The sequence below is a fragment of the Pristiophorus japonicus genome, chromosome 21, assembly GCF_044704955.1.
Source record: "Pristiophorus japonicus isolate sPriJap1 chromosome 21, sPriJap1.hap1, whole genome shotgun sequence".
In the NCBI taxonomy this organism is placed as follows: domain Eukaryota; kingdom Metazoa; phylum Chordata; class Chondrichthyes; family Pristiophoridae; genus Pristiophorus; species Pristiophorus japonicus.
The window spans coordinates 70,879,374-70,907,013 of NC_091997.1; the positions used below are offsets into that span (position 1 = coordinate 70,879,374).

The 27,640-nt window shown below is 49.2% G+C and overlaps 1 protein-coding gene across 2 annotated transcripts in view; it reads right to left on the reverse strand.

Moving 5' to 3' along the window:
• The window catches only part of LOC139234104 (protein ERGIC-53-like), a 67,702-nt gene that overhangs the window by 31,105 nt on the left and 8,957 nt on the right, over positions 1-27,640 (reverse strand). The window contains exons 4-11 of one of the 2 annotated variants that reach the window (XM_070865043.1): positions 25,339-25,400; positions 21,369-21,468; positions 19,897-20,020; positions 15,205-15,260; positions 14,120-14,246; positions 13,342-13,538; positions 8,604-8,680; positions 6,412-6,520 (exon numbers count right to left, since the gene is read on the reverse strand). In XM_070865043.1, coding sequence (XP_070721144.1) covers positions 6,415-6,520; positions 8,604-8,680; positions 13,342-13,538; positions 14,120-14,246; positions 15,205-15,260; positions 19,897-20,020; positions 21,369-21,468; positions 25,339-25,400 — 849 coding nt within the window. In that variant the 3' untranslated portion in view covers positions 6,412-6,414. Of the gene's footprint in view, positions 1-6,411; positions 6,521-8,603; positions 8,681-13,341; positions 13,539-14,119; positions 14,247-15,204; positions 15,261-19,896; positions 20,021-21,368; positions 21,469-25,338; positions 25,401-27,640 lie in introns of those variants that run through there. The other variant, XM_070865042.1, reaches the window with a different exon arrangement.

A 27,640-nucleotide genomic window follows, 5' to 3' on the forward strand; every position in this document is an offset into this window, starting at 1 on the left:
GAGGGGGGAGGGGGAGAGAGAGAGGGGGGGAGGGGGAGAGAGAGAGGGGGGGAGGGGGAGAGAGAGAGGGGGGGAGGGGGAGAGAGAGAGGGGGGGAGGGGGAGAGAGAGAGGGGGGGAGGGGGAGAGAGAGAGGGGGGGAGGGGGAGAGAGAGAGGGGGGGAGGGGGAGAGAGATAGGGGGGGAGGGGAGTGAGAGAGGGGGGGAGGGGGAGAGAGAGAGGGGGGAGGGGGAGAGAGAGAGGGGGGAGGGGGAGAGAGAGAGGGGGGAGGGGAGAGAGAGAGGGGGGGGAGGGGAGAGAGAGAGGGGGGAGGGGAGAGAGAGAGGGGGGAGGGGGAGAGAGAGAGGGGGAGGGGGAGAGAGAGAGGGGGGAGGGGAGAGAGAGAGGGGGGAAGGGGGAAGAGAGAGGGGGGGAGGGGGAAGAGAGAGGGGGGGAGGGGGAAGAGAGAGGGGGGGAGGGGGAAGAGAGAGGGGGGGAGGGGGAGAGAGAGAGGGGGGAGGGGGAGAGAGAGAGGGGGGGAGGGGGAGAGAGAGAGGGGGGGAGGGGGAGAGAGAGAGGGGGGGAGGGGGAGAGAGAGAGGGGGGGAGGGGGAGAGAGAGAGGGGGGGAGGGGGAGAGAGAGAGTGGGGGAGGGGGAGAGAGAGAGAGGGGGAGGGGGAGAGAGAGAGAGGGGGGGAGGGGGAGAGAGAGAGGGGGGGGGGGAGGGAGAGAGAGAGAGGGGGGGTAGGGGGAGAGAGAGGGAGGGAGGAGAGAGAGAGAGGGGGGGAGAGAGAGAGGGGGGGGGGAAGAGAGAGAGAGAGAGAGAGAGAGAGAGAGGGAGGGGGGCGGGGGGGGGGAGGTCAGGTCGAATCCAGTCCGGGAGCGGGAGTCGGGTCGGGTCCAGTGGGGGGGGGGGGGGGGGGTGTCGGGTCGGGGGGCGGGAACAGGAGCGCGGGTCGGGTCCAGTCAGGGAGGGGAGCAGGAGCTGGCCGTGGGAGGAGCCTTATTCACGCAGCCCCAGTGAGGCCATTCAGCCAGGGCTAGGGGCTGCGTGCTTCGGGCCCCTCCCACACAGTTCGGCGCCTGGAGCTACTGCACTTGCGTGCCCACTGTAGCGCGCATGTGCGGACGTCCCGGCATTGTTTTCAGCGCAGGGACCTGGCTCCGCCCCCCCCACATCTCGTGCTGGCTGCGCCGAGAGCCAGAGGCGCTGCAGGTAGGTGGAGAATACCGAGGATTTTTTTTAGGCGCACTTTGTGGCGCGAAAAACGGGCGTCCAGGTCGGGACTGCGCCATTCTAGGCGCGTGTGGAAACTTGTGCCCTTTGAAACTACGATCTGATTTCGTCCCACAGCCCAGCTTTTCCCCCCATAACCCTGCAAATGAGTCCTCTTTGTGTACGTAGTCCTGCTTCCTCGTAGTGTCAGTTGTGGCTCAGTGGGCAGCGCTCTCACCTCGGAGTCGGAAGGGTGTGGGTTCACAAAGAATGAAAGACTTGCATTTATATAGCGCCTTTCACGACCACCGGACCCCCCCCCAAAGTGCTTTACAGCCAATGAAGCACTTTTGGAGAGTAGTCCAGAGAGTACTCCAGAGCACAAAATTGAGTGTGACACTCCAGTGAGGGAGTGCCGCACTGTCGGAGGTGCCGTCTTTCAGATGAGACGTTAAACCGAGGCCCCGTCTGCTCTCTCAGGTGGATGTAAAATATCCCGCGGCACTATTTCGCAGAAGAGCAGGGGAGTTCTCCCCGGTGTCCTGGGCCAATATTTATCCCTCAATCAACATAACAAAAACAGATTATCTGGTCATTATCACATTGCTGATTGTGGGAGCTTGCTGTGCGCAAATTGGCTGCCACATTTCCCACATTACAACAGTGCCTACACTCCAAAAGTACTTCATTGGCTGCAAAGCACTTTGGGATGTCCGGTGGTCATGAAAGGCACTATATAAATGCAAGTCTTTCATTCTTTCATGTGGAGCATTACAGGATCGGTCATGTTTCTCTCGCCAGAAAGGTCATTGGGTAAGTTTTAGTTTTGCTCCAGAAGTAAATTTCAAATGCTGGGTAACCTTAAAAACCAGGAGACTCATGGTTAAACAACTCTCTGAATCCTTCACCAATCTCGATCATCGTTACTAAATCAGCTTCCTTCTGTGTTTAATGTTTGAACTGGGATTCAGAGTGGATTAGTAGTGGATTTGTTTTGTACATGGGCAGAAACAAATTATTCTACAACAGGGGACAGTGCAGCTCATCTCTGAACGTGAAACACCCCTGTACACACAGCCGTTCAGTCTGGAACACCGCACAATAAAATCAGGTCGCTGCTTGGGAGACCGTGTCAGCAACAGCACAAATGGCGGCAATACAGTCCTCACCACTTCAACTGCCCATGCTCAAATCCGGCAAGTACATAAGAAACAGGAGCAGGAATCAGCCGTTGGCCCCTCGAGCCTGCTCCGCCATTCAATACGATCATGACTGATCTTCTACCTCAACTCCAGTTCCCGACCCGCTCTCCACTTCCCTACCTGCTCCCCATAACCCTCGATTCTCCTATAGTTCAAGAATCTGTCGATCTCAGCCTTGAATTTATTCGATGACCCAGCTCCACAGCTCTCTGGGGCAGAGAATTCCAAAGATTCACGACTCTCCGAGAGAAGAAATTCTTCCTCGTTTCCATTTAAATGGGCGACCCCTTATTCTGAAACTACGCCCCCTAGTTCTAGATTCTCGAAAGGAAACATCCTCTCTGCATCTACTGGTCATTGAATACATTTAAAGTGGAGATGGACAGATTTTTGAATTTAAGGGAGTGTCAAGGGTTGTGGGGAGTGGGCAGGGAAGTGGAGTTGAGGCCAAGATCAGATCAGCCATGATCTCATTGAATGGCGGAGCAGGCTCGAGGGGCCGAATGGCCGACTCCTGCTCCTATTTCTTATGTTCTTAATTGAGTCAATCGACACCTAGAAGAGAAAGGACGGGTTGTGACATCTCGGGCATGAACTAGGAACACATTAAATGTCATAACCTCTCTCTTCGGTTTACAGATGCTGAAATACCCTGCTGTGCATTTGGAGCTTTTTGTGTTGATATATTTTTTTATTAATGGAACGGGATGAATAAAAAGTCACACCTTCCCACTGTTAAATTGAAGAGCTATAATGACCTTCTATAGAGTATACAAGCTGAACACATGACAAACACCGTGGATTTAGTAAATGATAAGTACCACATTGACTTAGACCATAATTTACATGCAGGGAATTACAGCTCGCAGAAATTAAGCCCGTGTTTGATTTGCCAGAAAACAACCAAGACTTTCCGCAAATTACAAGGTAACAATACAATCAAGGGACGCTGCCAGACGGACTCTTCAGCACCACCATGGGGAAGGGAGCTGGAGTGGATTGTTCGACGGAGGACTTGCTGGGGCTTGGCACAGAGGTCGGTTACAAAATATATAGCGCACAGTATTCTGTGCCAAACACCCTGGGGTACCACACAGAGTTCAATCTCCGGCAAAAGCACTGGAGGGGGGGCACATAAAAAAAGAGAGGGTTTTGGGTATCGAGCGCGCACACCTGCTGGCATCTGGGACAACCAACGGGTGAGAGGTTAAAGGTTACTTTTTGCCTGCTAGTAAAGCACTCTTGTAGCCAACACAGTAATCCCTGCCCGATTTATAGTAACCATCATGAAATAGGACAGTAGGATGTAACATGGTCTGACAGAGCGATCAACAGGGAAGTGTTTACAGTCCCACTTATGTAGCAGCCATGAGTCACAGCGGCATTCTTGCTGAGCCAGAAAGGGCACATAAAGGCAGTGCGGGGTCGAGCTGCACAATAATTGCAGCCTCCCCGGCTGCTCAATTGGTAAGGGTGCAGACGAGCCGTTAAGTCCCGTGCCCAATTGCCAATGCGTGCAGAGACAGCTGATCATGGAACAGAATCACAGAAATTTACAGCACGGAAGGAGGCCATTTCGGCCCATCGTGTCTGCGCCGGCCGACCAAGAGCTACCCAGCCTAATCCCACTTTCCAGCTCTCGGTCCGTAGCCCTGTAGGTTACGGCGCTTCAAGTGCACATCCAAGTACTTTTTAAATGTGGTGAGGGTTTCTGCCTCTACCACCCTTTCAGGCCGTGAGTTCCAGACCCCCACCACCCTCTGGGTGAAGAAATTTCCCCTCAAATCCCCTCTAAACCTCCTACCAATTACTTTAAATCTATGCCCCCTGGTTGTCGATCCCTCTGCTAAAGGGAAATAGGTCCTTCCTATCCACTTTATCTCAGCCCCTCATAATTTTATACACCTCAATAAGGTCTCCCCTCAGCCTCCTCTGTTCCAAAGAAAACAAACCCAGCCTATTCAATCTTTCCTCATAGCTAAACTTCTCCAGTCCAGGCAACATCTTTGTAAATCTCCTCTGTACCCAGTCTAGTGCAATCACATCTTTCCTGTAATGTGGTGACCAGAACTGCACGCAGTACTCCAGCTGTGGCCTAACTGGTGTTTTGTACAGTTCAAGCATAACCTCCCTGCTCTTATATTCTATTCCATGTGACTTCTTAACCAACTTATCTACCTGGCTTGCTACCTTCAGGGATCTGTGGACATGCACTCCAAGGCCCCTTTGTTCCTCTACACTTCTCAGTGTCGTACCATTTAATGTGTATTCCCTTGCCTTGTTAGCCCTCCCCAAATGCATTACCTCATGCTTTTCTGGATTGAATTCCATTTGCCACTGTTCTTAAGACAGTTGTGGGGTGCTACAATGCGGCCTCAGCACTCCCGGGTTATGGAGGGGAAAATGAGCCGGAATTTCGACTGGGAAGTCAAATGTGGACCTGAACAAACTTTGGCTGCTGTGCCCCCTCACCCAGTTGAATAACTTAGAGACACTCAGTCTCTAGGCACGCACATTAAGAATTAAGGAATTAAAGAACTTGCATTAATGTCAGCTCTGACTCAGTGGGCAGCACACTCGCCTCTGAGTCAGAAGGTTGTGGGTTCAAGTCCCACTCCAGGGACTTGAACTTATAAATCTGGGCTGACACTCCCAGTGCAGTGCTGAGGGATTGACGCACTGTCGGAGGTGCTGTCTTCCAGATGAGATGTTAAACCGAGGCCCTGTCTGCCCTCTCAAAAGATCCCATGGCACTATTTCGAAGAAGAGCAGGAGAGTTATCCCCGGTGTCCTGGGCCAATATTTATCTCTCAATCAACAGAACAAAAAAAGAGATTATTTGGTCATTATGGGTAAGCTATTTAGGACCGAGATGAGGAGAAACTTCTTCACCCAGAGAGTGGTGAACCTGTGGAATTCTCTACCACAGAAAGTTGTTGAGGCCAATTCACTAAATATATTCAAAAAGGAGTTAGATATAGTCCTTACTACTAGGGGGATCAAGGGGTATGGCGAGAAAGCAGGAATGGGGTACTGAGGTTGCATGTTCAGCCATGAACTCATTGAATGGCAGTGCAAGCTCGAAGGGCCGAATGGCCTACTCCTGCACCTGTTTTCTATGTCTATGTTTCTATTATCACATTGCTGTTTGTGGGAGCTTGCTGTGCGCAAGTTGGCTGCCGAATTTCCTACATTACAACAGTGACTACACTTCAAAAAGTACTTTATTGGCTGTAAAGTTCTTTGAGCCGTCTGGTGGTCGTGAAAGGCGCTATATAAATCCAAGTCTTATTATATGAACATATTTATCAAGAGAGACCGAACACATATTATAGAATTTGAAGAGCTGTAATGGATTCTGGTTGGACCACTGTTTCTGACAGGACATTCTATCTTCTGCTTAAAAAACACAGAATCCACCTAGCAGATGAGCGAAGGTTCTAAGGAAGCTTTCGAAAGTGGGGAGAGGGGTAACCACATGGAGGGGGAGAGGAAGATCGTGCCAGAGTGTACCATGTCTGAAAGCGCTGGCACTGATGGCGGAGTGGAGGGGGGGGGGGGGGGGAGGGGGCGGGGAGAAGATGTACAGGAGGCAAATCGGAAGAAAGAAACCTCGTTTTAGGTATGCAGCAGTGAACGTTATGCTACCTGTGGACTGTGGCATTTGCTTTTTTGTTTCAACTATTCCTGCAATGTAGGTCAAGGCAAACCATTGGGGTAGAGTCTTTGTCCTTCTGAGGCAGCATGTAAATTTGTAAGCGTTTTATCTTACATGGCGTGCTCTTTATAGATTCCCTCTGTAGATAACCGATTTGAAAGCATTAGGTCTATCGGATACTACTGAGCAATCCTGTGCATTTGATCATATCCACAGAGACAGTTGGCTGCCGCGTTTCCTACATTACAACAATGACCACACTTCAAAAAAAAAAAATGCTTCACTGGCTGTAAAGCGCTTTGGGGCGTCCGGTGGTCGTGAAAGGTGCTATATAAATGCAACTCTTTCTTTTCTCCCCTTTCAGAGGATGCAGGAAATCGGAAACAACGAGAGGTGGTGGGAATCCTGGAACAGGTCTGTGGAGAGGACAACGGTCGATGTCTCGGGTGGAAACCTTTCCTCAGAACTGAAAGATATTACAGATGAACACTGTTAGCTTTGTAAACCTCACAAATGTATAAGACTTGCCACCAGGGGGCGCACCTGTGGGAGGCCCAAGGGTCACCTGCACACCCTGGGCAAGCAGGTATAAAAAGCAGTCGACCACGCTGCCTCCTCACTCTGGAGTTACAGTAAAGAGACCAAGGACACAACAGTTTGAGCTCAAGATGTACAGTTTTGTGGAGTTATTCTAAACGTAACAAACGTCATTAAAAAAAAAGGACAGAACAAAAGGTAAATAAAAGATCGCATGCATGCACACAACACAGACAATTCAATAGAATAATGGCGCTAGGTGGAATACAGAGATGATAAAATGTCTGAAATGATATTCAAATGATACAACAACAACTTGTATTTATATAGCGCCTTTAACGTAGTGAAACGGTCCAAGGCGCTTCACAGCAGTATTACGAGATAAAAATTTGACACCGAGCCGCATAATTAGAAATTAGCGCAGATGAAAGAGGTGGGTTTTAAGGAGCCTCTTGAAGGAGGAAAGAGAGGTAGTGAGGCGGAGAGGTTTAGGGAGGGCGTTCCAGAGCTTAAGGCCGAGGCAACAGAAGGCACGGCCACCGATGGTTGAGCGATTATAATCAGGGATGCTCAGGAGAGCAGAATTAGAGGAGCGCAGACATCTCGGGGGATCGAGGGGCTGGAAGAGATTACAGAGATAGGGAGGGGCGAGGCCATGGAGGGATTTGAAAATAAGGATGAGAATTTTGAAATGGAGGCGTTGCTTAACCGGAAGCCAATGTCGGTCAGCGAGCACAGAGGGTGATGGGTGAGCGGGACTTGGTGCGAAAGGAGCCATTGGGGAAATAAAAGACACATACGAGACACAGACTTTGACTAAAGGGAGATATATGGGTAGAAAGGGAAGATTGAGCAGACTATATTCTCTAGAGTTTAGAAGAATGAGAGGTGATCTCATTGAAATATACAAAATTCTTACAGGGCTTGATAGGTTCGATGCAGGGAGGATGTTTCCTCTGGCTGGGGAGTCTAGAACCAAGGGTCACAGTCTCAGGGTAAGGGGTCAGCCATTTTGGACTGAGCCAAGGAGAAATTTCTTCACTCAGTGGGTTGTGAATCTTTGAATCTCTCCAACCCAGAGGGCGGTGGAGGTTGAATCATGGAGTATGGGGAAAGTGGCAGGGCAATGGGACAAAGCAGGTAGCGTTTCAGAGACCCAGCACCAACTCAATGGGTAAAATGGGCTCCTGCTGGGCGGCAAGATTCCATGATGTATCAATTCCTTGCACCGCTTCACTTTAACCCTTGAAAAGAGAGATTGGATCTCACACACGCCCCCAGCTCAGCGGTTTCTGTTCTGTTTGTAAAGCAAGCTTTATCTTTATACAACGTAATACAAAGTCCCCAAAACTGGAGGAAGCAGACTTTTCTATCAGCGATTACGCTTAGTCCGAGAAAGAAAGCATTACTCGTGTTGTACTTGAGTAAGATTACACGCACGATCAGCGAAATTAGGTGGAAATCATAGATTGCAAATTTATGGTGAATATAATGACTTCCTTCATTAGAATATCTATTAATACACCAGTACAGTGATTGCGTTAAATCTAAATTTAATAAAAAGGGAAGAGTCATCGAAATTGTTATGAATGTAAACCTGTAAATACCATGTCTAACCACCAGAGGGCTTATCCCCTGGAGTCCCAATGGGTCCCACAATCCCTTGGGAGCATCTGTATATAAGGAGGCCTCACAGGCTGGAGAGGCACTCTGAGATCTGTAATAAAGGATTACGGTCACACCTTACTTTGAAATGGCAGTATCTGGTCAGACTCTTTATTCAAGACATAAACAGAAATAATTCATATTTGTAGCCTTTAAATTTTCACACCTCGCACTGTTTTTGCTTCGGTCACATGAAGTTTTCCCAAAGATACCATTCCCCACCTGGTTTCCCTGCTCTCTAGAATTAAAGGCGGCCTGGGATTCAAGCACCATCTCCGACTGGGAGCTCGGCGTCCTACCCAACCGCAACAGCGGCATTGCAGACAAACAGAAAAGACGATCGCTACCTTATCTCTTGCACCCGCTCCAATGCCTCCTTCTGACCGTTCAGCAGCGATGCCAGCCTCTCGGAATCAGCGGCTTCCTGTCAAACAAAGGCGCAGCTGAGCAGAAAGAAACACCCACCGTGGTTCCAGAAGTGGGGGCATCTCAGCGCTGAGGGCAAGTCGCTCGCGGTCACACCCGGTAAAGAAATGGGCGTGGGTTCATCTGAATGGTCACCTGATTCCTCAATGACACGCTGTGGGAGCACCTTCACCACACGGGACTGCAGCAGTTCAAGGCGGCGGCTCACCACCACCTTCTCAAGGGGCAATTAGGGATGGGCAATAAATACTGGTCTCGCTAGTGATGTCCGTATCCCGAGAATGTGTATTTTTCTTTATAGAAACATAGAAAATAGGTGCAGGAGTAGGCCATTCGGCCCTTCGAGCCTGCACCATCATTCAATGTGATCATGGCTGATCATTTAACTTCAGTACCCCATTCCTGCTTTCTCTCCATACCCCTTGATCCCTTTAGTCGTAAAGGCCACATCTAACTCCCTTTTGAATATATCTAATGAACTGGACTCCACAACTTTCTGTGGTAGAGAATTCCACAGGTTCACCACTCTCTGAGTGAAGAAGTTTCTCCTCATCTCAGTCCTAAATGGCTTACCCCTTATCTTTAGACTGTGACCCTTGGTTCTGGACTTCCCCAACATCGGGAACATTCTTCCTGCATCTAACCTGTCCAATCCTGTCAGAATTTGATATGTTTCTATGAGATCCCCCCCCTCATTCTTCTAAATTCCAGTGAATATAAGCCTAGTATTCAGCGATGTTGGAAGTGACCTGTGAGAAATGGTGAGATCTCCTCCAATATCTGTCTGCATCAGCCAGTAAATATGAAAATTAATAGGAAGGTTGATTTAAATTAGAGACCATGGTATACACCTATACAACCCATGAAGGCAACGGCATGCAAATCCCTGCTCTCTGATGTAAAAGAAAGACTTGCATTTCTATAGCGCCTTTCACGACCACCGGACGACCCAAAGCATTTTACAGCCAATGAAGTACTTTTGGAGTGTAGTCACTGTTGTAATGTGGGAAACTCGGCAGCCAATTTGCGCACAGCAAGCTCCCACACACAGCCATGTTATAATGACCCGATAATCTGTTTGTGATGTTGATTGAAAGAGAAATATTGGCCCGGGACACCAGGGATAACGCCCCTGCGCTTCTTTGAAATAGTGCCATGGGATCTTTTACATCCAGTTTAATATCTCATCCCAAAGATGGTACCTCTGACAGTGCGGCACTCCCTCAGCACTGTGCACATTTGTGTTTTGAGGGCTGGGCTTCACGTCTATTGGCATGTTACCATTTCCTCTAAGTTTCATGGCAGTTAGTTGGGGATGGACATGCTGTACAAAGGACCGGTGTCGGGTCTGTTTATTTAGCCAGGACCTGGCATAAAGGTGCAAAGTTTACACCAAGAACGATATTTATTTTTTAAGTTCGAGATGCTCCGCTATGGGCGAGACACTTGAGTAAGGTTTAATCTCCTCTTTCGGTTGTAATGGGGAGATGATAGGGTTGCTATTCTGGCAGGATGAGATCAAATGGACTGAGTTGATCTGGTGCTTGTGAATACCTGAAGTACAGTGGAGTCCAGATAAACACAACTGATGCAATAACACGTCCATTGGTTTCCAAACTCCTGTTGTGTCATGTTTAAAGTTATCAAACTGTCTTGTGCATTGAATATAGTCAACCCATCAGCACACAGGTGTCAGCCTATGTGGGTAGCACTCTCTCTCGCCTCTGGGTCAGAAGGTCGTGGGTTCAAGTCCCACTCCAGAGACTTGAGCACATAAATCTAGGCTGACACTCCCAGTGCAGTGCTGAGGGAGTGCCGCACTGTCGGAGGTGCCGTCTTTCAGATGAGACGTTAAACCGAGGCCCCGTCAGTCCTTTCAGGTGAACATAAGATATCACATGGCACTATTTCGAGTTCTCCCCGGTTTTCTGGGCCAATATTTATCCCTCAATCAACATCACTAAAAAACAGATGATCTGGTCATTATCACATCGCAGTTTGTGGGAGCTTGCTGTGCGCAGATTGGTTGCCCTCCCTCCCCCACACCCTAACTGAGTGGGCCAAATTGCAACGTCCTCAGTCCCACTGCGACGGAGATGGGCAAATAGCGGCGATTGAGGTCAAACCTTTGCGGCCTTCCTGCTTGGCTTAGTCTCTGCCACCTAGTGCATTTACCCACCAAAACACTGGTGTGGGAGGGGGAAGGGGAACTTTAGCAGTTTCGAAATGAAAGAATGCCCCGAGATCCAAAACAGCATCTTTGACAGCAAACTTTGGAACTATTTTTGTAAACGGGGGGAAAAAACGATTTTCTTTCATTGCAAAGTTATCAAGCATGAACCTTTTGTGTGTATCGGGCCAGATAATGCTCAGTTGTTCTAATCGTAAATTATTACAATCCTAGTAATCCCTGTGACAAAGCCTCTTAGTGTGGGGGCCGCAGAGATATACGGACAAGATAGAATATTCAGGATTATCTTCTGTGAAAGAAGCACTGTATGGTCATCACGTGTGTACTAAATAATTACAGGAAGCAAAGGAATCAGGTCTCATGGCATAATTGTAGAAGACGCAAAGCCATTCTCTAATAAATAATAATAACTTTTATTTATATAGCGTCTTTAACGTCGTAAAACATCCCAAGCCGCTTCACAACAGTGTTACAGACAAACAGATAAATTTGACACCGAGCCACAGAAGAAATTAAGGCAGATGATCCAAAGCTTGTTTAAAGAGGTAGGTTTTAAGGAGCATCTTAAAGGAGGAAAGACAGATACAGAGGCGGAGAGGTTTAGGCAGGGAGTTCCAGAGCTTAGGGCCCAGGCAGCTGAAGGCACGGCCACCAATGGTTGAGCAATTATAATGAGGGATGTTCAAGAGGCCAGAATTTGAGGAGCGCAGACATCTTGTGGGATTTTGAGGCTGAAAAAGATTACAGAGATAGGGAGGGGTGAGGCCATGGAGAGATTTGTAAACAAGGATGAGAATTTTGAAATCGAGGCGTTGTTTAACCGGGAGCCAATGTTGGTCAGAAAGCACAGGGTGATGGGTGAGCGGGACTTGGTGCGGGTTAGTACATGGGCTGCTGGGTTTTGGATAACTTTAAATTTACGTCGTGTGGAATGTGGAAGGCCGGCCAGGAGTGAGGTGGAGTAGTCAAGTCTAGAGGTAACAAAGGCATGAATGAGGGTTTCAGCAGCAGAAGAGCTGAGGCAGGGGCGGAGACGGGCAATGTTACGGAGGTGGAAAAAGGCGGTTTTAGTTATGCCGCAGATATGTGGCTGGAAACTCATTTGAGAGTCAAATATGACACACCTAGGTTGCGAACAGTCCTGTTCACCCTCAGATTGATGCTGGGGAGAGGGATGGAGTCAGTGGTTAGGGAACGCAGTTTGTGGCGGGGACCAAAGATAATGGCTTCGGTCTTCCCAATATTTAATTGGAGAAAATTTCTGCTCATCCAGTACTGGATGTCGGACAAGCAATCTGACAATTTAGAGACCGTGGTGGGGTCGGGAGAAGTGGTGGAGAGGTAGTGTTGGGTGTCGTCTGCGTACATGTGGAAACTGACTCTGTGTTTTCGGATGGTAACGCCAAGGGGCAGCATATAGATGAGAAATAGGAGGGGGCCAAGGACAGATCCTTGGGGGACACCAGATGTAATGATGCGGGAGTGGGAAGAGAAGCCATTGCTGGAGATTTTCTGGCTGCGATTAGATAAGGATGGAACCAGGCGAGTGCAGTCCCACCTAGCTGGACATTGGTGGAGAGGTGTTGGAGGAGGATCGAGTGGTCAACTGTGTCAAAGGCTGCAGACAGGTCCAGGAGGAGGAGGAGGGCTTGTTTAGCTTTGTCACAATCACAAAGGATATAAAAAGACTTATAATCGAATTGTTTACTCAGTAACCTGAAATTTAATTTCTCTCTTTTTTGGCGAGTGTTTAATTATTGTTATTGCTTTGAAAATTACTATAAAGGTTACAAGGATACAGTTTTTTTTTAAAAAGTGAGTGTCGCTGGCAAAGCCCGGCATTTATTGCCCATTCCTAATTGCCCCTTGAGAAGGTGGTGGTGAGCCGCCTTCTTGAACCGCTGCAGTCCGTGTGGTGAAGGTGCTCCCACAGTGCTGTTAGGGAGGGAGTTCCAGGATTGTGACCCAGCGACGATGAAGGAACGGCCGATATATTTCCAAGTCAGGATGGTGTGTGACTTGGAGGGGAACGTGGAGGTGGTGGTGTTCCCCAGGCGCCTGCTGCCCTTGTCCTTCTAGGCAGTGGAGGTCGAGGGTTTGGGAGGTGCTGCCGAAGAAGCCTTGGCGAGTTGCTGCAGTGCATCTTGTAGATGGTACACACTGCAGCCAGGGGGCGCCGGTGGCGGAGGGAGGTTATGTTATGGTGGTGGATGAGGCAATTAGGAATTGGCAATAAATGCTGGACTTGCCAGCGACACCCGTATCCCGTGAAGGAATGAAAAAACTGCAATTCAGCTCACAAACTCTGAAGTAATTTTCAGTAAGAATCCATTTGTTTAATGTACTTGTGTGTGAAGCCCTTCACACAGACATATTCAGTAATGTCTCCATCAGCTGAAGCTCTGCTGTGCCTAGGGTGAATAGGAATATACGTTTTTTTTTTAAATAAAGATTATTTCTGTACTTGCCTGTCGTGCGTTCCCTCTCGCCGTGGTCGTTGGTTGGTCCTTGCCCATCTTGCTGAAGTTCTCCGAATACTGCTTGTGCTCTTGAAACACAACGTCCAACCTCTCTCGGAGTTTCTTCAACTCCTCGTGAATCTTTGACTGACCACCGACAACCATTTGCAACTCCCGCTGACCCTCCGTCTCAAATGCATCCTCATCTAGAAACGTTTAGAATGATTTAAGAAAATAAAATGGATGGCGAATTGAAATCACCCCCCCCCACACACGTACAAGAGTTAGCATCAAACATTCAGCTACAAAGCTTCCTCTATACTGCCCCAACAATGACCGAGATTTTCTGATTTGGCGTGTCTGTAAAATAAATGGGTCACAAAAAATGCCAATCAGAAAATCGGATCCAATGGCAAGAACCGAAGAGCAAGGTGATGTTTCCAGTTCTCACATCAATATTGGGATTTGACAAAGTAGACAGATAATGACTCTTCCCTCTAGGAGGAAATCTGGAACAAGGGGACATAGCCGGGTGATTTGCCGTCCCTATGAGCATGCATCCCTGGGAAAAGGGCATTCACGGGTGGAGAGTTGGGCTATTTGCTCAACTTCTGCCCAGCGAATGTTCGTGAAGTTCTTGGTAAAAGAGAGGCCCAGCCTCCCGGACCACCAGATAGCCAGCCGTTTTATTTGCGGATCGGAGGCATTTCCCCCCCAAATTCAGCGCCATTATTTTGAAAGTTGAACGAAGGCAGTTAAAGTTCAAAGCGACCAACCAGCACCTCACCTGGTTTGTTGAGCTCAGGGTGTTCTTTCTGAAATTCATCTTTACGTTTCTCCAAGTCTTTCTCAAAGCGCTCGTACTCCTTCTGATACTCCTCTTGTTTTTTATCACGTATCTGGTTCGAAGTATCCTACACGTCACAAAAAAAAAAATCATAGACGACCATTAAAATGCGCGGAGCTTTGTCCATAGTCAGGGCCGTCAACGCTGGAGCTGTTAGCAGATCACGATCCCTATTCAAACACATGGCTCATACCTGAATAAATTCCACCATTCACACAGTTAATAAATTAAACTACGGGTACAACGTCCGAAATCCGGAATCCTCGGGACCTAGTCCGTTCCAGTTTTTGGGTTTTTCCAGATATCAGGCAAGAAAATTAAGTCTGAAATCTGGATCCTCGACTGAATCCATGCCAGGTTTTGAGTGGCGAGGTTCGAAATCCGGCAAAACCCAAAATCCGATTTGGATTTGGTCAAGGCTTCCAGATTTCAGACTTTTGGGATTTGTATTTTGGGATTTGCCTCAAAAATGTCCGGTTTTTGGTCAATAATTCTGGATTCCGGACCACTCCATCAGCTATGCACAAAATGTCCGGTTTTTGAACAATTCTGGTTTTCGGAGTTACGGATTCGGGACGTTGCACCTGTACAACTGAACAAGATTTTTTTTTTATCCCCGGTGTCCTGGGGCCAATATTTATCCCTCAATCAACATCACTAAAACAGATGATCTGGTCATTATCACATTGCTGTCTGTGGGAGCTTGCTGTGCGCAAATTGGCTGCCGTGTTTCCCACATTACAACAGTGAGCACATTTCAAAAAAGTACTTCATTGGCTGAAAAGCGCTTTGGGACAGTGAAAAGCGCAGTGGTCGTGAAAGGTGCTATAGAAATGCAAGTCTTTCTTTCCTGTTTCTATAAGTCAGCTGTAATCACCAGTCACTGAGGCATGAACTAAACTGGAAAAGTGCTCTGTACGGAACTCCCTTATGATTCCATGCCCTCTGTGCAACTGCACACAAACGTTACAGCCTCTTGTCACGTCCTCTCACACAGACTGCGACTAATTTGTTACGCAGCTCACCAGTGTCCCAGGCTCGGTCAGGCTGAATGCGATAAACGACAGAACATCGTGGTCATCTACAAGAGAAAACACACACACACAAAGGTATATTTCAGTGTTTGGTGTGAACGCGTTTTGCCCGCTAATCGCGGTGGGCGCTAAAACCAGAAAGGTGAGTACCCAACGTTTTCTTAACACGGGGAAATTCCACTTAGCGTCTGCCTCTCCTACTAGTTGGCAATCGCACTCAAAATCTTATCACCAAGGTCATCACCACCATAGGCAGTCCCTCGAAACGAGGATGACCCGATTCCACGCTGAAAAGGGATGAGTTCGCAGGTGTTTCAATGAAGACCCTGATATTCAGATCCCGAACGACATGTTTTGAAGGGTGGAAGATGCCTGTGCGTGGATTTTTTTTTTTTAACGTGGGATGACTGTTGCACACACGGGCTTGACAGAGCTAGGCCTTGGTCCAGTGGCAAGGGTTAACCAAGGCGACTGGAGACCAGCTCTGCTGCACGGACCCAGTGCGCACACATATCGCCGTGTGGGCTGGGCCCGTGCTGCCCCTGGGCCCTCGCCTCTTCTATCACCAAGGTAAGGTGCAAACAGCTGATTGAAATTGCTCGAGACTCCCAAAGCAAGCGCTCTACTCGGAACTCCTACACGGCAAGTGAGCCCCAGGTGGGCAGAGGAAACGTTTCAAGGACACCCTCAAAGCCTCCTTGATAAAGTGCAACATCCCCACCGGCACCTGGGAGTCCCTGGCCAAAGACCGCCCTCAGGGGAGGAAGAGGGCGCTGAGCACCTCGAGTCTTGTCGCTGAGAACATGCAGAAATCAAGCGCAGACAACGGAAGGAGCATGCAGCAAACCAGACTCCCCACCCACCCTTTCCATCAACCACTGTCTGTCCCACCTGCGACAGAGACTGTAATTCCTGTATTGGACTGTAGAGTCACCTGAGAACTCACTTTTAGAGTGGAAGCAAGTCTTCCTCGATTTCGAGGGACTGCCTATGATAATGAAATTGCTGAAAGACCCAACTTTGTCTGAAATCAGCAAAGCCTTTCAAATCGGTAAGTACAGAGTAAGAACTTACGGAACAAAGCTGCTTGTATTTACAGAGTCTTTAACCGTAAAACGTCCCAAGGTGCTTCACAGGAGCGTTATCAGACAAAATTTGACACCGAGCCACATAAAAATATATTGGGACAGGTGACCAAAAGCTTGGCGAATGAGGTACGATTTAAGGAGCGTCCTAAAGGAGAGCGGTGTAGAGAAGCAGAGAGGTTTCGGGTGGGAATGTCAAAGTTTAGGGCCCAGGCAACTTAAGGCATGGCCACCAATGGTAGAGTGAACTAAGTCAGGGATGCGCAAAAGCGCAGAATTTGAGGAGCGCAGAGATCTCGGAGGGTTACAACGCTGGAGGAAGTTCCAGAGATAGGGAGAGGGGGCGAGGGCCATGGAGGGATTTGAACACAAGGATGAGAGTTTTGAAATCGAGGCGTTGCTGGACCGGGAGCTTCAGGGAGTGATGGGTGAGCGGAATTCGGTGTGAGTGAGGACACTGGGGTGATGGGTGAGCGGGACTCGGTGTGAGTGAGGACACGGGGGTGATGGGTGAGCGGGACTCGGTGCAGGTTAGGACACGGGGGTGATGGGTGAGGACACGGGGGTAATGGGTGAGCGGGACTCGGTGTGAGTGAGGACACGGGGGTGATGGGTGAGGACACGGGGGGTAATGGGTGAGCGGGACTCGGTGCGAGTGAGGACACGGGGGTGGTGGGTGAGCAGGACTCGGTGCGGGTTAGGACACGGGGCAGCGAGCACAGGGGGTGGTGGGTGAGCGGGACTCGGTGCGGGTTAGGACACAGGGGGTGGTGGGTGAGCAGGACTCGGTGCGGGTTAGGACACGGGGCAGCGAGCACAGGGGGTGGTGGGTGAGTGGGACTCGGTGCGGGTTAGGACACGGGGCAGCAAGCACAGGGGGTGATGGGTGAGCAGGACTCGGTGCGGGTTAGGACACTGGGCAGCGAGCACAGGGGGTGGTGGGTGAGCGGGACTCGGTGCGGGTGAGGACACAGGGGGTGGTGGGTGAACAGGACTCGGTGCGGGTTAGGACACTGGGCAGCGAGCACAGGGGGTGGTGGGTGAGCGGGACTCGGTGTGAGTGAGGACACGGGGGTGATGGGTGAGCAGGACTCGGTGCGGGTTAGGACACTGGGCAGCGAGCACAGGGGGTGGTGCGTGAGCGGGACTCGGTGCGAGTTAGGACACTGGGCAGCGAGCACAGGGGGTAGTGGGTGAGCGGGACTCGGTGCGGGTTAGGACACTGGGCAGCGAGCACAGGGGGTAGTGCGTGAGCGGGACTCGGTGCGGGTTAGGACACGGGGGTGATGGGTGAGCGGGACTCGGTGTGAGTGAGGACACAGGGGGTGGTGGGTGAGCGGGACTCGGTGTGAGTGAGGACACAGGGGGTGGTGGGTGAGCGGGACTCGGTGTGAGTGAGGACACGGAGGGTGATGGGTGAGCGGGACTCGGTGCGAGTGAGGACACGGGGGTGGTGGGTGAGCGGGACTCGGTGTGAGTGAGGACACAGGGGGCGGTGGGTGAGCGGGACTCGGTGTGAGTGAGGACACGGGGGCGGTGGGTGAGCGGGACTCGGTGTGAGTGAGGACACAGGGGGCGGTGGGTGAGCGGGACTCGGTGTGAGTGAGGACACGGAGGGTGATGGGTGAGCGGGACTCGGTGCGGGTTAGGACACGGGGCAGCCGAGGTTTGGATGAGCTCGGGTTTACAGAGGCCGGCCAGGAGAGTGTTGGAATAGTCGAAGCTGGAGGTAACAAAAAACACGGATGCGGGTTACGGCAGCGGAGAGGCTGAGGCAGGGGTGGAGACAGAGGTGGAAGCAGTAAGTCTTGGTGATGGAGCAGAGACGGGGTTGTAATTTCAGCTCGGGGTCAAAAAGGACGGCGAGGTTGCAAAGAGTCTGGTACTGCCGCAGAGAGCTTCGCCGACAGTGAGCCTTCAGCAAAGGGTCGCATTATTTATTTATAAAACTTACATTTGGCCGATTTGCCTTCATTCTGCAAACTGTGACCCTGAAGGATGCAATTCCTGGGACAACAACTAGGGGAGCCACATCTCTCCTCACAACTGCTAGCCGAGCCGAGCTTCAATTCCACCACTGGGTGGAGCCAAACCCACACTGTATCGGATTGCCCGTTCACAGGCCGTGCTTCATTACAAGGGTGTGAGGGAGGTCATGTGACTCATCCATTCAAAACAAGGAAAACTTGTCTCTCCCCCCCCCCCCTCCCCGCCCCACTGTCAAAGTATGTCCTAAAAGCTTTGCTCGCTCTGCAAGGTGCTGGCATTGGCTCTAAATTTGGCTCTCCGCCTCTTTTTCCTCCTTCAAGAAATCCTTAAAACATACCTCACCTGCGCTAATTTCTACTTATGTGGCTCGGTGTCGCTCCTGTGAAGCGCCTGGGGACGTTTCACTGCGTTAAAGGCGCTATATAAATACAAGTTGTTGTTGTTGTTGTAGTAAATTTCACTTTTGGTGCTCGAGATTAACCACATTCACCCCGTCCACCTGGTCCATCACCGCCCCACAGAACTCTGCCGGGTGGTTCAAGTACAAACCTTCTATCCGAAATCCACTTGGGCTGTGAATTATTCTCGCTGGGCCTGGATATTTAATCTTCAATTAAAAGTTCCCGCTCCCACAAGTTAACTCTGTCTTCCTTAATAATGTCTATAACCTTGACCGTTCTCCAGTCCTTATGCTCACTTGAACCCTGAAATGTGAGTTCTAGGGCCAACGCTATTCCCCACCTCCCGTCCCCAGACTTCCCCTCAGGATCCTCGATTGTATCTCGTCGGGAACTGGTTCTTGGTCTCCCTCTGGCTCTTGGTCTCCCTCTGGCTCAACAACTTCTCAAATACTTTCCTTTAATTTATAATAATGTCTCATCTCAATTTTAACCAATTCACGATTTACCCACTCATCGATACTCTTTATGTAACCACGTTTGCCTTTGATCTCCAGTCATACTGACTCTCTGAATCCCTTTGTGGACATCAGTCCTCCCTACAGCAGCTGTCCCTCCTTCACTAGTGTTGCCTCTCCTCCTCTACTTGCAGGAGCACCCTCGCCTCGGAGTCAGAAGGTTGTGGGGTTCAAGTCCCACTCCAGAGACTGGAGCACAAAATTTAGGCTGACACTCCCTGTGGAAGCCGGGACATTGAATAAATTTAAGACAGAGATAGAGAGTTTCTTAACCGATAAGGGATTAAGCAGTTATGGGGAACGGGCAGGGAAGTGGACCCGAGTCCATGATCGGATCAGCCATGATCGTATTGAATGGCAGAGCAGGCTTGAGGGGCCGTATGGCCAACTCCTGCTCCTATTTCTTACGTTCTTCTGACCAAGCTTTTGGTCACCTGTCCCAATATCTCCTTATGTGACATTTGTTTGAGGCGCCCTGGGACGTTTTACTACATTAAAGGCGCTATATAAATGCAAGTTGCTGTTGTATTTTGTTAGTGCCCCACTCGCAGATTAAAAAGATGCACTGGTCAGCAACCAACCTAAAGAGTAGAGATGTGAATTACGAGGTTCCTGAATTAATCAGGAAATCAAGCAAATCTATACCAATGCCATCATAATTAATATACGCGACAGTACTGCTTCCTCGCTCACCAGCAACTCCTCCAGTAGCTGCTGAAACTCCAAAGTATCCGCTCGAAGCAAGGTTCACGTTTCTGACTTCCGTACAAATCTCATAGTTCTCATCGAATTCTGACATCCCCACATTCAGATATACCTAACCAGGGGCAGAGAGACAGTCACCATCAATACACAGTGTAACAAAACGATGTATTCCCTCAAGCGAGCACTGAACGCATTTCTGGCTGGGGCGGAGAGCACCTCGTGCAAAAGATAGATACGGCATATAACTCAGGGTCAGCGTGAGCTCCTGGACGAGTTTCCATCGCCTAAGGGGAGGTCGGAAAAAATTTTCCCAAATTCCTTCTCGGCACTGACCCGGTCAAGCCCCCTCAGAATCTTTCAATGAGATCATCTCTCATTCTTCTAAACTCCAGAGACTATGGGCCCAATCTACTCAATCGCTCCTCAGACCAACCCTCTCATCCCAGGGATCAGTCAAGTGAACCTTTGGCAAGTATACCCTTCCTTGGGCACTGAGGGAGCACTGCACTGTCGGAGGTGCCGTCTCTCGGATGAGATGTTAAACCGAGGCCCCGTCGACCCTCCCAGGTGGACGTATTGCGAAGAGGAGAAGGGGCCAATAGTTATCCCTCAATCAACATAGCTAAAAATAGATTATCGGGCCATTATCACACTGCTGTTTGTGGGAGCTTGCTGTGCGCAAATTGGCTGCTGCGTTTCCTATCACCACCATCGGCGGTTCCTCGAACGAGGATGACTTGCTTCCACGAGTTCACAGATGTTTCAATGAAGGACCTAATATTCCGGATCCTGAACTACATCCTGAAGGGTGGAAGATGCCTGTGGGTGGATTTTTTTAACGTGGGGTGACCGTTGCACACCAGCCACCACACGGGCTTGACAGAGCTCGGTCTTGGTCCAATGGCAAGGGTTAACCAGGACGACTGGAGACCAGCTCTGCTGCACGGGCCTAGTGCGTACACATATCGCAGTGTGGGCTGGGCCCGTGCTGCCCCTGGGCCCTCGCCTCTCCTGGGCCCCGTACCCTCATCTGTCGCACCGCCGCCACGATCTCTCGCCGCTCCTCCGCCATAAACATTCACCGCATCTCACCACAAACACTCGGCGCTCATCCGTCCCGACATTACAACAGTGACTACATTTCAAAAAGCACTTGATTGGCTTTAAAGCGCTTCGGGGCGTCCAGCGCTATATAAATGCAAGTCTTTTTTCCTTTCTAGGCATGGAGACCAAAAACTGTGCACAGTACTCCAGGTGTGGTCTCACCAGAGATCCGTACAATTGCAGCAAGACTTCCTACTCTTGTACTCAAGAAAGGGGAAAGAGAGTTGAGTGGGGCAAAAAATGGACACTTGGGACAATGGCAAAGCAAGACAGGGGTAGCACACACGTCTAAGTCTAGTACACACATGTACACTTTTAGCAAAGTCAGTGTTTAATTAAATTACTAAACCATTTACCTGCAATGTCTTCTGGTAATATCTTATCCTGACTCGGACAGGGTAATAGCTGTTGCGATAATCTCGGAGGCAGGTGCCCAAGGTCTGGGTTGCACCATCGCTGTGATTTGGATAAAAGACGAACTACAATTACTGGTTTACTAAACGTATTTGAAGTCATTAAAACAAAAACAGATTTCTCGTTTCAAAGTTAGTTTATTAACGTTAAATAATGAGTTAATCCACCATTTTGGAATACAAAAAATGAATGCGCCACATTGTTCAAAGTGGGTTTTCCTATATTTCAGACTCAAAAAGCTCGACACCCTCCAGGACAAAGCAGCCCGCTTGATTGGCATCCCATCCACCACCTTCAACACACTCCCTCCACCACCGGCGCCCCCTGGCTGCAGTGTGCACCATCTACAAGATGCACTGCAGCAACTCACCAAGGCTTCTTCAGCAGCACCTCCCAAACCCGCGACCTCCATCGCCTAGAGGGACAAGGGCAGCAGGCGCATGGGAACACCATCACCTCCACGTTCCCCTCCGAGTCACACACACCATCCCGACTTGGAAATATATCGGCCGTTCCTTCATCGTTGCTGGGTCACAATCCTGGAACTCCCTCCCTAACAGCACTGTGGGAGCACCTTCACCACACGGACTGCAGCGGTTCAAGAAGGCAGCTCACCACCACCTTCTCAAGGGGCAATTAGGGATGGGCAATAAATGCCGGCCTTGCCAACAACGGCCACATCCCAGGAACAAATAAACAAATAACTTCTTAAAAAATAAAAATTAGATTACGACATAATTCAAAAACCCACCATGGCAAGTTGTGACGTAAATTCTGGTAACTGTGGGTTAACACCAGCAAAATGATCATAAAACTGCTGGATTGTTGTAAAAACTGGTTCATTCTGGTCCTGAATGAAAGCGAAAATGTGTCATCCTGATGCTATGAGGAAAGATTGGAGAGACTGGGTTTGTTTTCCTTGGAACAGAGGAGGCGGAGGGGAGATTTAATTGAGATACAGGTATATAAAATTATGAGGGGACTAGATAGAATGGATAGGAAGGTCCTGTTTCCCTTAGCAGAGGGGTCAATAACGAGGAGCCATAGATTTAAAGTCGTTGGTGGAAGGATTAGAGGGGAGATGAGGAAACGTTTCTTCACCCAGAGGGTGGTGGGGGTCTGGAACTCACTGCCTGAAAGTGTGGCGGAGGCAGAAACCCTCACCACATTTCATCATCATAGGCAGTCCCTTGGAATCGAGGAAGACTTGCTTAACATGAGTCCTTAAGTGGTTGAACAGTTCAATAAGAGAGCCACAGTCCCTGTCACAAGTGGGACAGATAGTCGTTGAGGGAAGGGGAGAGTGGGACTGGTTTGCCGCACACTCTTCGCTGCCTGCGCTTGGTTTCTGCATGCTCTCGGCGATGAGACTCGAGGTGCTCAGCGCCCTCCCGGATGCACTTCCTCCACTTAGGGCGGTCTTTGGCCAGGGACTCCCAGGTGTCAGTGGGGATATTGCACTATATCAGGGAGGCTTTGAGGGTGTCCTTGTAACGTTTTCTCTGCCCACCTGGGGCTCGTTTGCCGTGAAGGAGTTCCGAGTCGAGCGCTTGCTTTGGGAGTCTTGTGTCAGGCATGCAAATGATGTGGCCCGCCCAGCGGAGCTGATCGAGTGTGGTCAGTGCTTCAATGCTGGGGATGTTGGCCTGGCCGAGGACGCTGATGTTGGTGCGTCTGTCCTCGCAGGGGAATTGTAGGATCTTGCGGAGACATCGTTGGTGGTATCTCTCCAGCGACTTGAGGTGTCTACTATACATGGTCCATGTCTCTGAGCCACACAGGAGGGTGGGTATTACTACTTCCCTGTAGACCATGAGCTTGGTGGCAATTTTGAGGGCCTGGTCTTCGAACACTCTTTTCCTCAGACAGGCGAAGGCTGCACTGACGCATTGGAGGCGGTATTGAATCTCATCATCAATGCCTGCTCTTGTTGATATGAGGCTCCTGAGGTATGGGAAATGGTCCATGTTGTCCAGGGCCGCGCTGTGGTGCTTGATGACTGGAGGGCAGTGCTTTGCGGCAAGGACAGGCTGGTGGAGGACCTCTGTCTTACTGATGTTTAGCGTAAGGCCCATGCTTTCGTACGCCTCAATAAATACGTCGACAATGTCCTGGAGTTCAGCCTCTGTATGTGCGCAGACGCAGGCGTCATCCACGTATTGTAGCTCGATGACAGAGGTTGGGGGTCACCACATTTAAAAATACTTGGATATGCACTTAAAGAGCCGTAACCTACAGGGCTATGGATCTAGTGCTGGATAGTGGGATTAGGTTGGGTAACTCTGTCGACCGGCACGGACACGATGGACCTCCTTCTGTATCGTAATTTTCTATGACTCTATGAACAACTTGTATTTATATAGCGCCTTTAATCTAGAAAAAGGTCTCAAGGCACACCACAGGAGAGTTATCAAACAAAATTTGACAGTCGGGATATTAAACATAGCCCCTCCTTGTGACACCCACAGCCCTAGAACAAATTTTTTTAAAATTAAGATTTGACTACAAGAGCTTTAAAGCCGTCAAGTGTTCCAGAATATAGCACGATAAACCTCCTTCCCCCCATCTCCCTGTTGCTCTGTCACAACATGAGCCATAATCCAAGGCTACTCTACTTAAAGTGGAAAGTTATCAAGGAAGAGAAAAGATGGAGACATACACTTCCATATATGGGCTTTGGAAAAAGTCACTTTATTCCCCCAACCCATTGGGGTAAATCTCCATTTTCTAAATCTAATTTGAGGAAAATTTACAAAACGAAACTTGTAGCCTTCGATACAATACAAATTTCAGGAAACTAATCCCAATTCACCTATATAGAAACATAGAAATTTACAGAGCAGGAGGCCATTCTGGCCCATCGTGTCCGCGCCGGCCGACAAAGAGCCACACGGCCCTCTGTCAGCAGCCCTGAAGGTTACATATAAACCCATGAACAATGACGGAAAGGCAAAGAGCACCCAGCCCAACCAGTCCGCCCCACACAACTGCGACACCCCTTATAGTGAAACATTCTACACTCCACCCCAACCGGAGCCATGTGATCTCCTGGGAGAGGCAAAAACCAGATTAAAACCCAGGCCAATTTAGGGAGAAAAAATCTGGGGAAATTCCTCTCCGACCCATCCAGGCGATTGAAAGTCCAGGAGATCACCCTGGCTGTATTCGATTCCCTGAAGTACTTACCATTATATCTGCACCGTCCAACAAAAGGTCATCCAGTCTAATTCCAATTACCAGCTCTAGGTCCGTAACCCTGCAGGTTACTGCACTTTAAGTGCCCATCCAACCATCTCTTAAAAGTGGTGAGGGTTTCTGCATCCACTACTCTTCCAGGCAGCGAGTTCCAGATCCCCACAACCCTCTGCGTAAAGAAGCCCCCCTCAAATCCCTTCTAAACCTTCCACCAACCACCTTAAAGCTATGCCCCCTCGTAACAGACCCTTCCACCAATGGAAATACTATCCACTATGTCCAGGCCCCTCAATATTTTGTACACCTCGATGAGGTCTCCTCTCAACCACCTCTGTTCCAATGAGAAACAAACCCAGCCTATCCAATCTGTCCTCATAACTAAGGTTCTCCATTCCAGGCAGCATCCCAGTAAATCTCCTCTGCACCCTCTCTAGTGCAATCACGTCCTTCCTGTAATACGGCAACCAGAACTGCACGCAGTACTCCAGCTATGGCCTAACTAAAGTATTAAGCATAACCTCCCTGCTCTTATATTTTATGCCTCGGCCAATAAAGGCAAGCATTCTGTGTGCCTTCTTAACCATCTGGCCTGCTACTTTCCGGGATCTGTGGACAAGCACTCCAAGGTCCCTTTGTTCATCTACAATATATGTGCAAGTCTTTTTTTAAGTATAAAGCAACCTGCAATTTCACATCACAAATAAAATGAAAACTTACTTTAAGTGATCGTAGGTGAGTTGCCCATCATTTTCTATCACCTGGACAATTGGATTGTTTTTCTAAGAGTAAGAAGAGAGGTTGATGAGTGTTAAGCGAACTTTCATTCTATGGACCCAACAGGGTCCAAAGCTGAGCTCAAACGGTTTTGAAGGCACCAAAGTCGAGAACTGATCAGTCGGATTTTTGTTTCCCCCCAAATAGTTGAGACGCAAGTGGAATAAATTGGCAGTAGCTGTGGACCACAGCCCCCTCGGCATTAGCTACCTCCAGATCCAGAGGTAGGAATATAATCCTGTAATTACCAGAATACTCATTTAGTAACAGGATTGCAAAATACTCAATTGCCTTAAATCACAGAGGGGGTGAAATTGGGTGGTATATAAATGCAAGTTTTTCTTTCCCATTATAGATCAACCACTGATATGGAGAGGCAGGAACAAAGAATTACTTGTGCCACAATAAGCTAATTACAATGTTTTCAATGCTTCTACAGGTTGAACCTCCCTTATCGAGAACTCCCTTATCCGGAACCACCCCTTGTCCAGAACCCTTCCTGGCCACTGGGTGGCGCATGCGCAGAACTCCAACATGAACCAAATTGAAGTCCTTCCTCGCTGCCGATTCCCACAATCGCTGGCCTGACCCCGCGATCCACTGCCCGCAACCCACCTCCTTTCCCCACCCCCCCCCCACCCTCACACAATCTCTCTGCCGCACTCCCAGCCCCAAACTAGCCAGCCCCGATATCCCCTTGCTCAGTACCTGTACCATCCAATTTAACGTGACCACCCCTCGTCCGGAAAAATCCCTTATCCAGAACAGGCCAGGTCCCGAGGGTTCCGGATAAGGGAGATTCAACCTGTATTCAGTAAAATTACCCTTCGAACAAATGTATTTAATTAGGAACCCCGATTTCTGCCACAGAACAAATCAGCCTCCGTTTCAGTTTGCTTGCCACTGTAAGACCATCAGAGTCTTGCAAACACAGTTCAATTACGTCAAAAAGTCCCACCACCCACAAACATTCTGGCTTTGTTTCCAGCTGCAAACTTTAATTAAAAAAAAAATCAGTAGCAGTCACTAATGCCTGCCAAGGGCCACTCCCAAAGGACGCTGCAGCACACCCAAAAGACATAGCACTCAGATCTGTACGTTCCTACACGGTGAGATCTCAATTTAAAATATGGTAGCTGGACAGTTGCCAAAGAAAATTCAGGCTCATCGTACAGAAGGAAAGACGACAGGGCTCGACAGGGTAGATGCAGGGAGGATGTTTCCCCCCGGGCTGGAGAGTCCAGAACCAGGGATCACACAGTCTCAGGATAAGGGGTCGGCCATTCAGGACTGAGATGAGGAGAAATGTCTTCACTCAGAGGGTGGTGAATCTTTGGCATTCTCTACCCCAGAGGTCTGTGGATGCTCAGTCGTTGAGTATATTCAAGGCAGAGAGCGATAAATTTTTGGATATTAAGAGAATTAAGGGATAATAGGGACAGGGCAGGAAAGTGGAGTTGAGGTAGAAGTTCAGCCATGATCTTATTGAATGGCGGAGTAGGTTTGAAGGGCCGAATGGCCTACTCCAGCTCCCAATTCTTATGTTTACAACGATGTAACTGATAGTTATATTGGCCCCAAGTTTCCACATGATTTGCTCCTGATTTTTAGGAGCAACTGGTGTAGAACGGAGTATCTTAGAAATCGGAATTCTCATCATTTAGTTTGCTCCAGTTCTAGTCAGTTAGAACAGTTTCATTTTGGAACAGAATTTTTTTTTCAAAAGAGGGCGTGTCCGGCCACTTACGCCTGTTTTCAAAGTTTCGTCAGTGAAAACTTACTCCAAACTAACTTAGAATGGAGTAAGTGAAGATTTTTGTACGCTCGAAAAAACCTTGTCTACACTTTAGAAAATCAGGCGTAGGTTACAAATCAGACGTAGGGAATGGGGGGTGGGGAGGGTTTAAAGGGAAGTTTACAAACATTAAACACTTCAGTTTTACAAATAAAGAGCCATCATCAATAATAAATGATAAATACATCAATAAATCAACCAATAATTCAATCAAAAAAAATTAAGAAGAATTAAAAAAAAATCAATAAATAAAACATTTTCTACTTACCGACTGCAGCACGGGGAGCCCTCCAACAGCGCGCTGGGATGTCCCCCTCAGTGTGTCTCTGTCAGTGTCTCTATCTCTCTGTCTGACTGTGTGTCTCTCATTCTCTGTCAGTGTCTGTGTTTCTGACAGCCAGGGGAGGGGGAGCAGGGGGGGTAGAGGAGAGAGGGGGGAGCAGAGGGAGG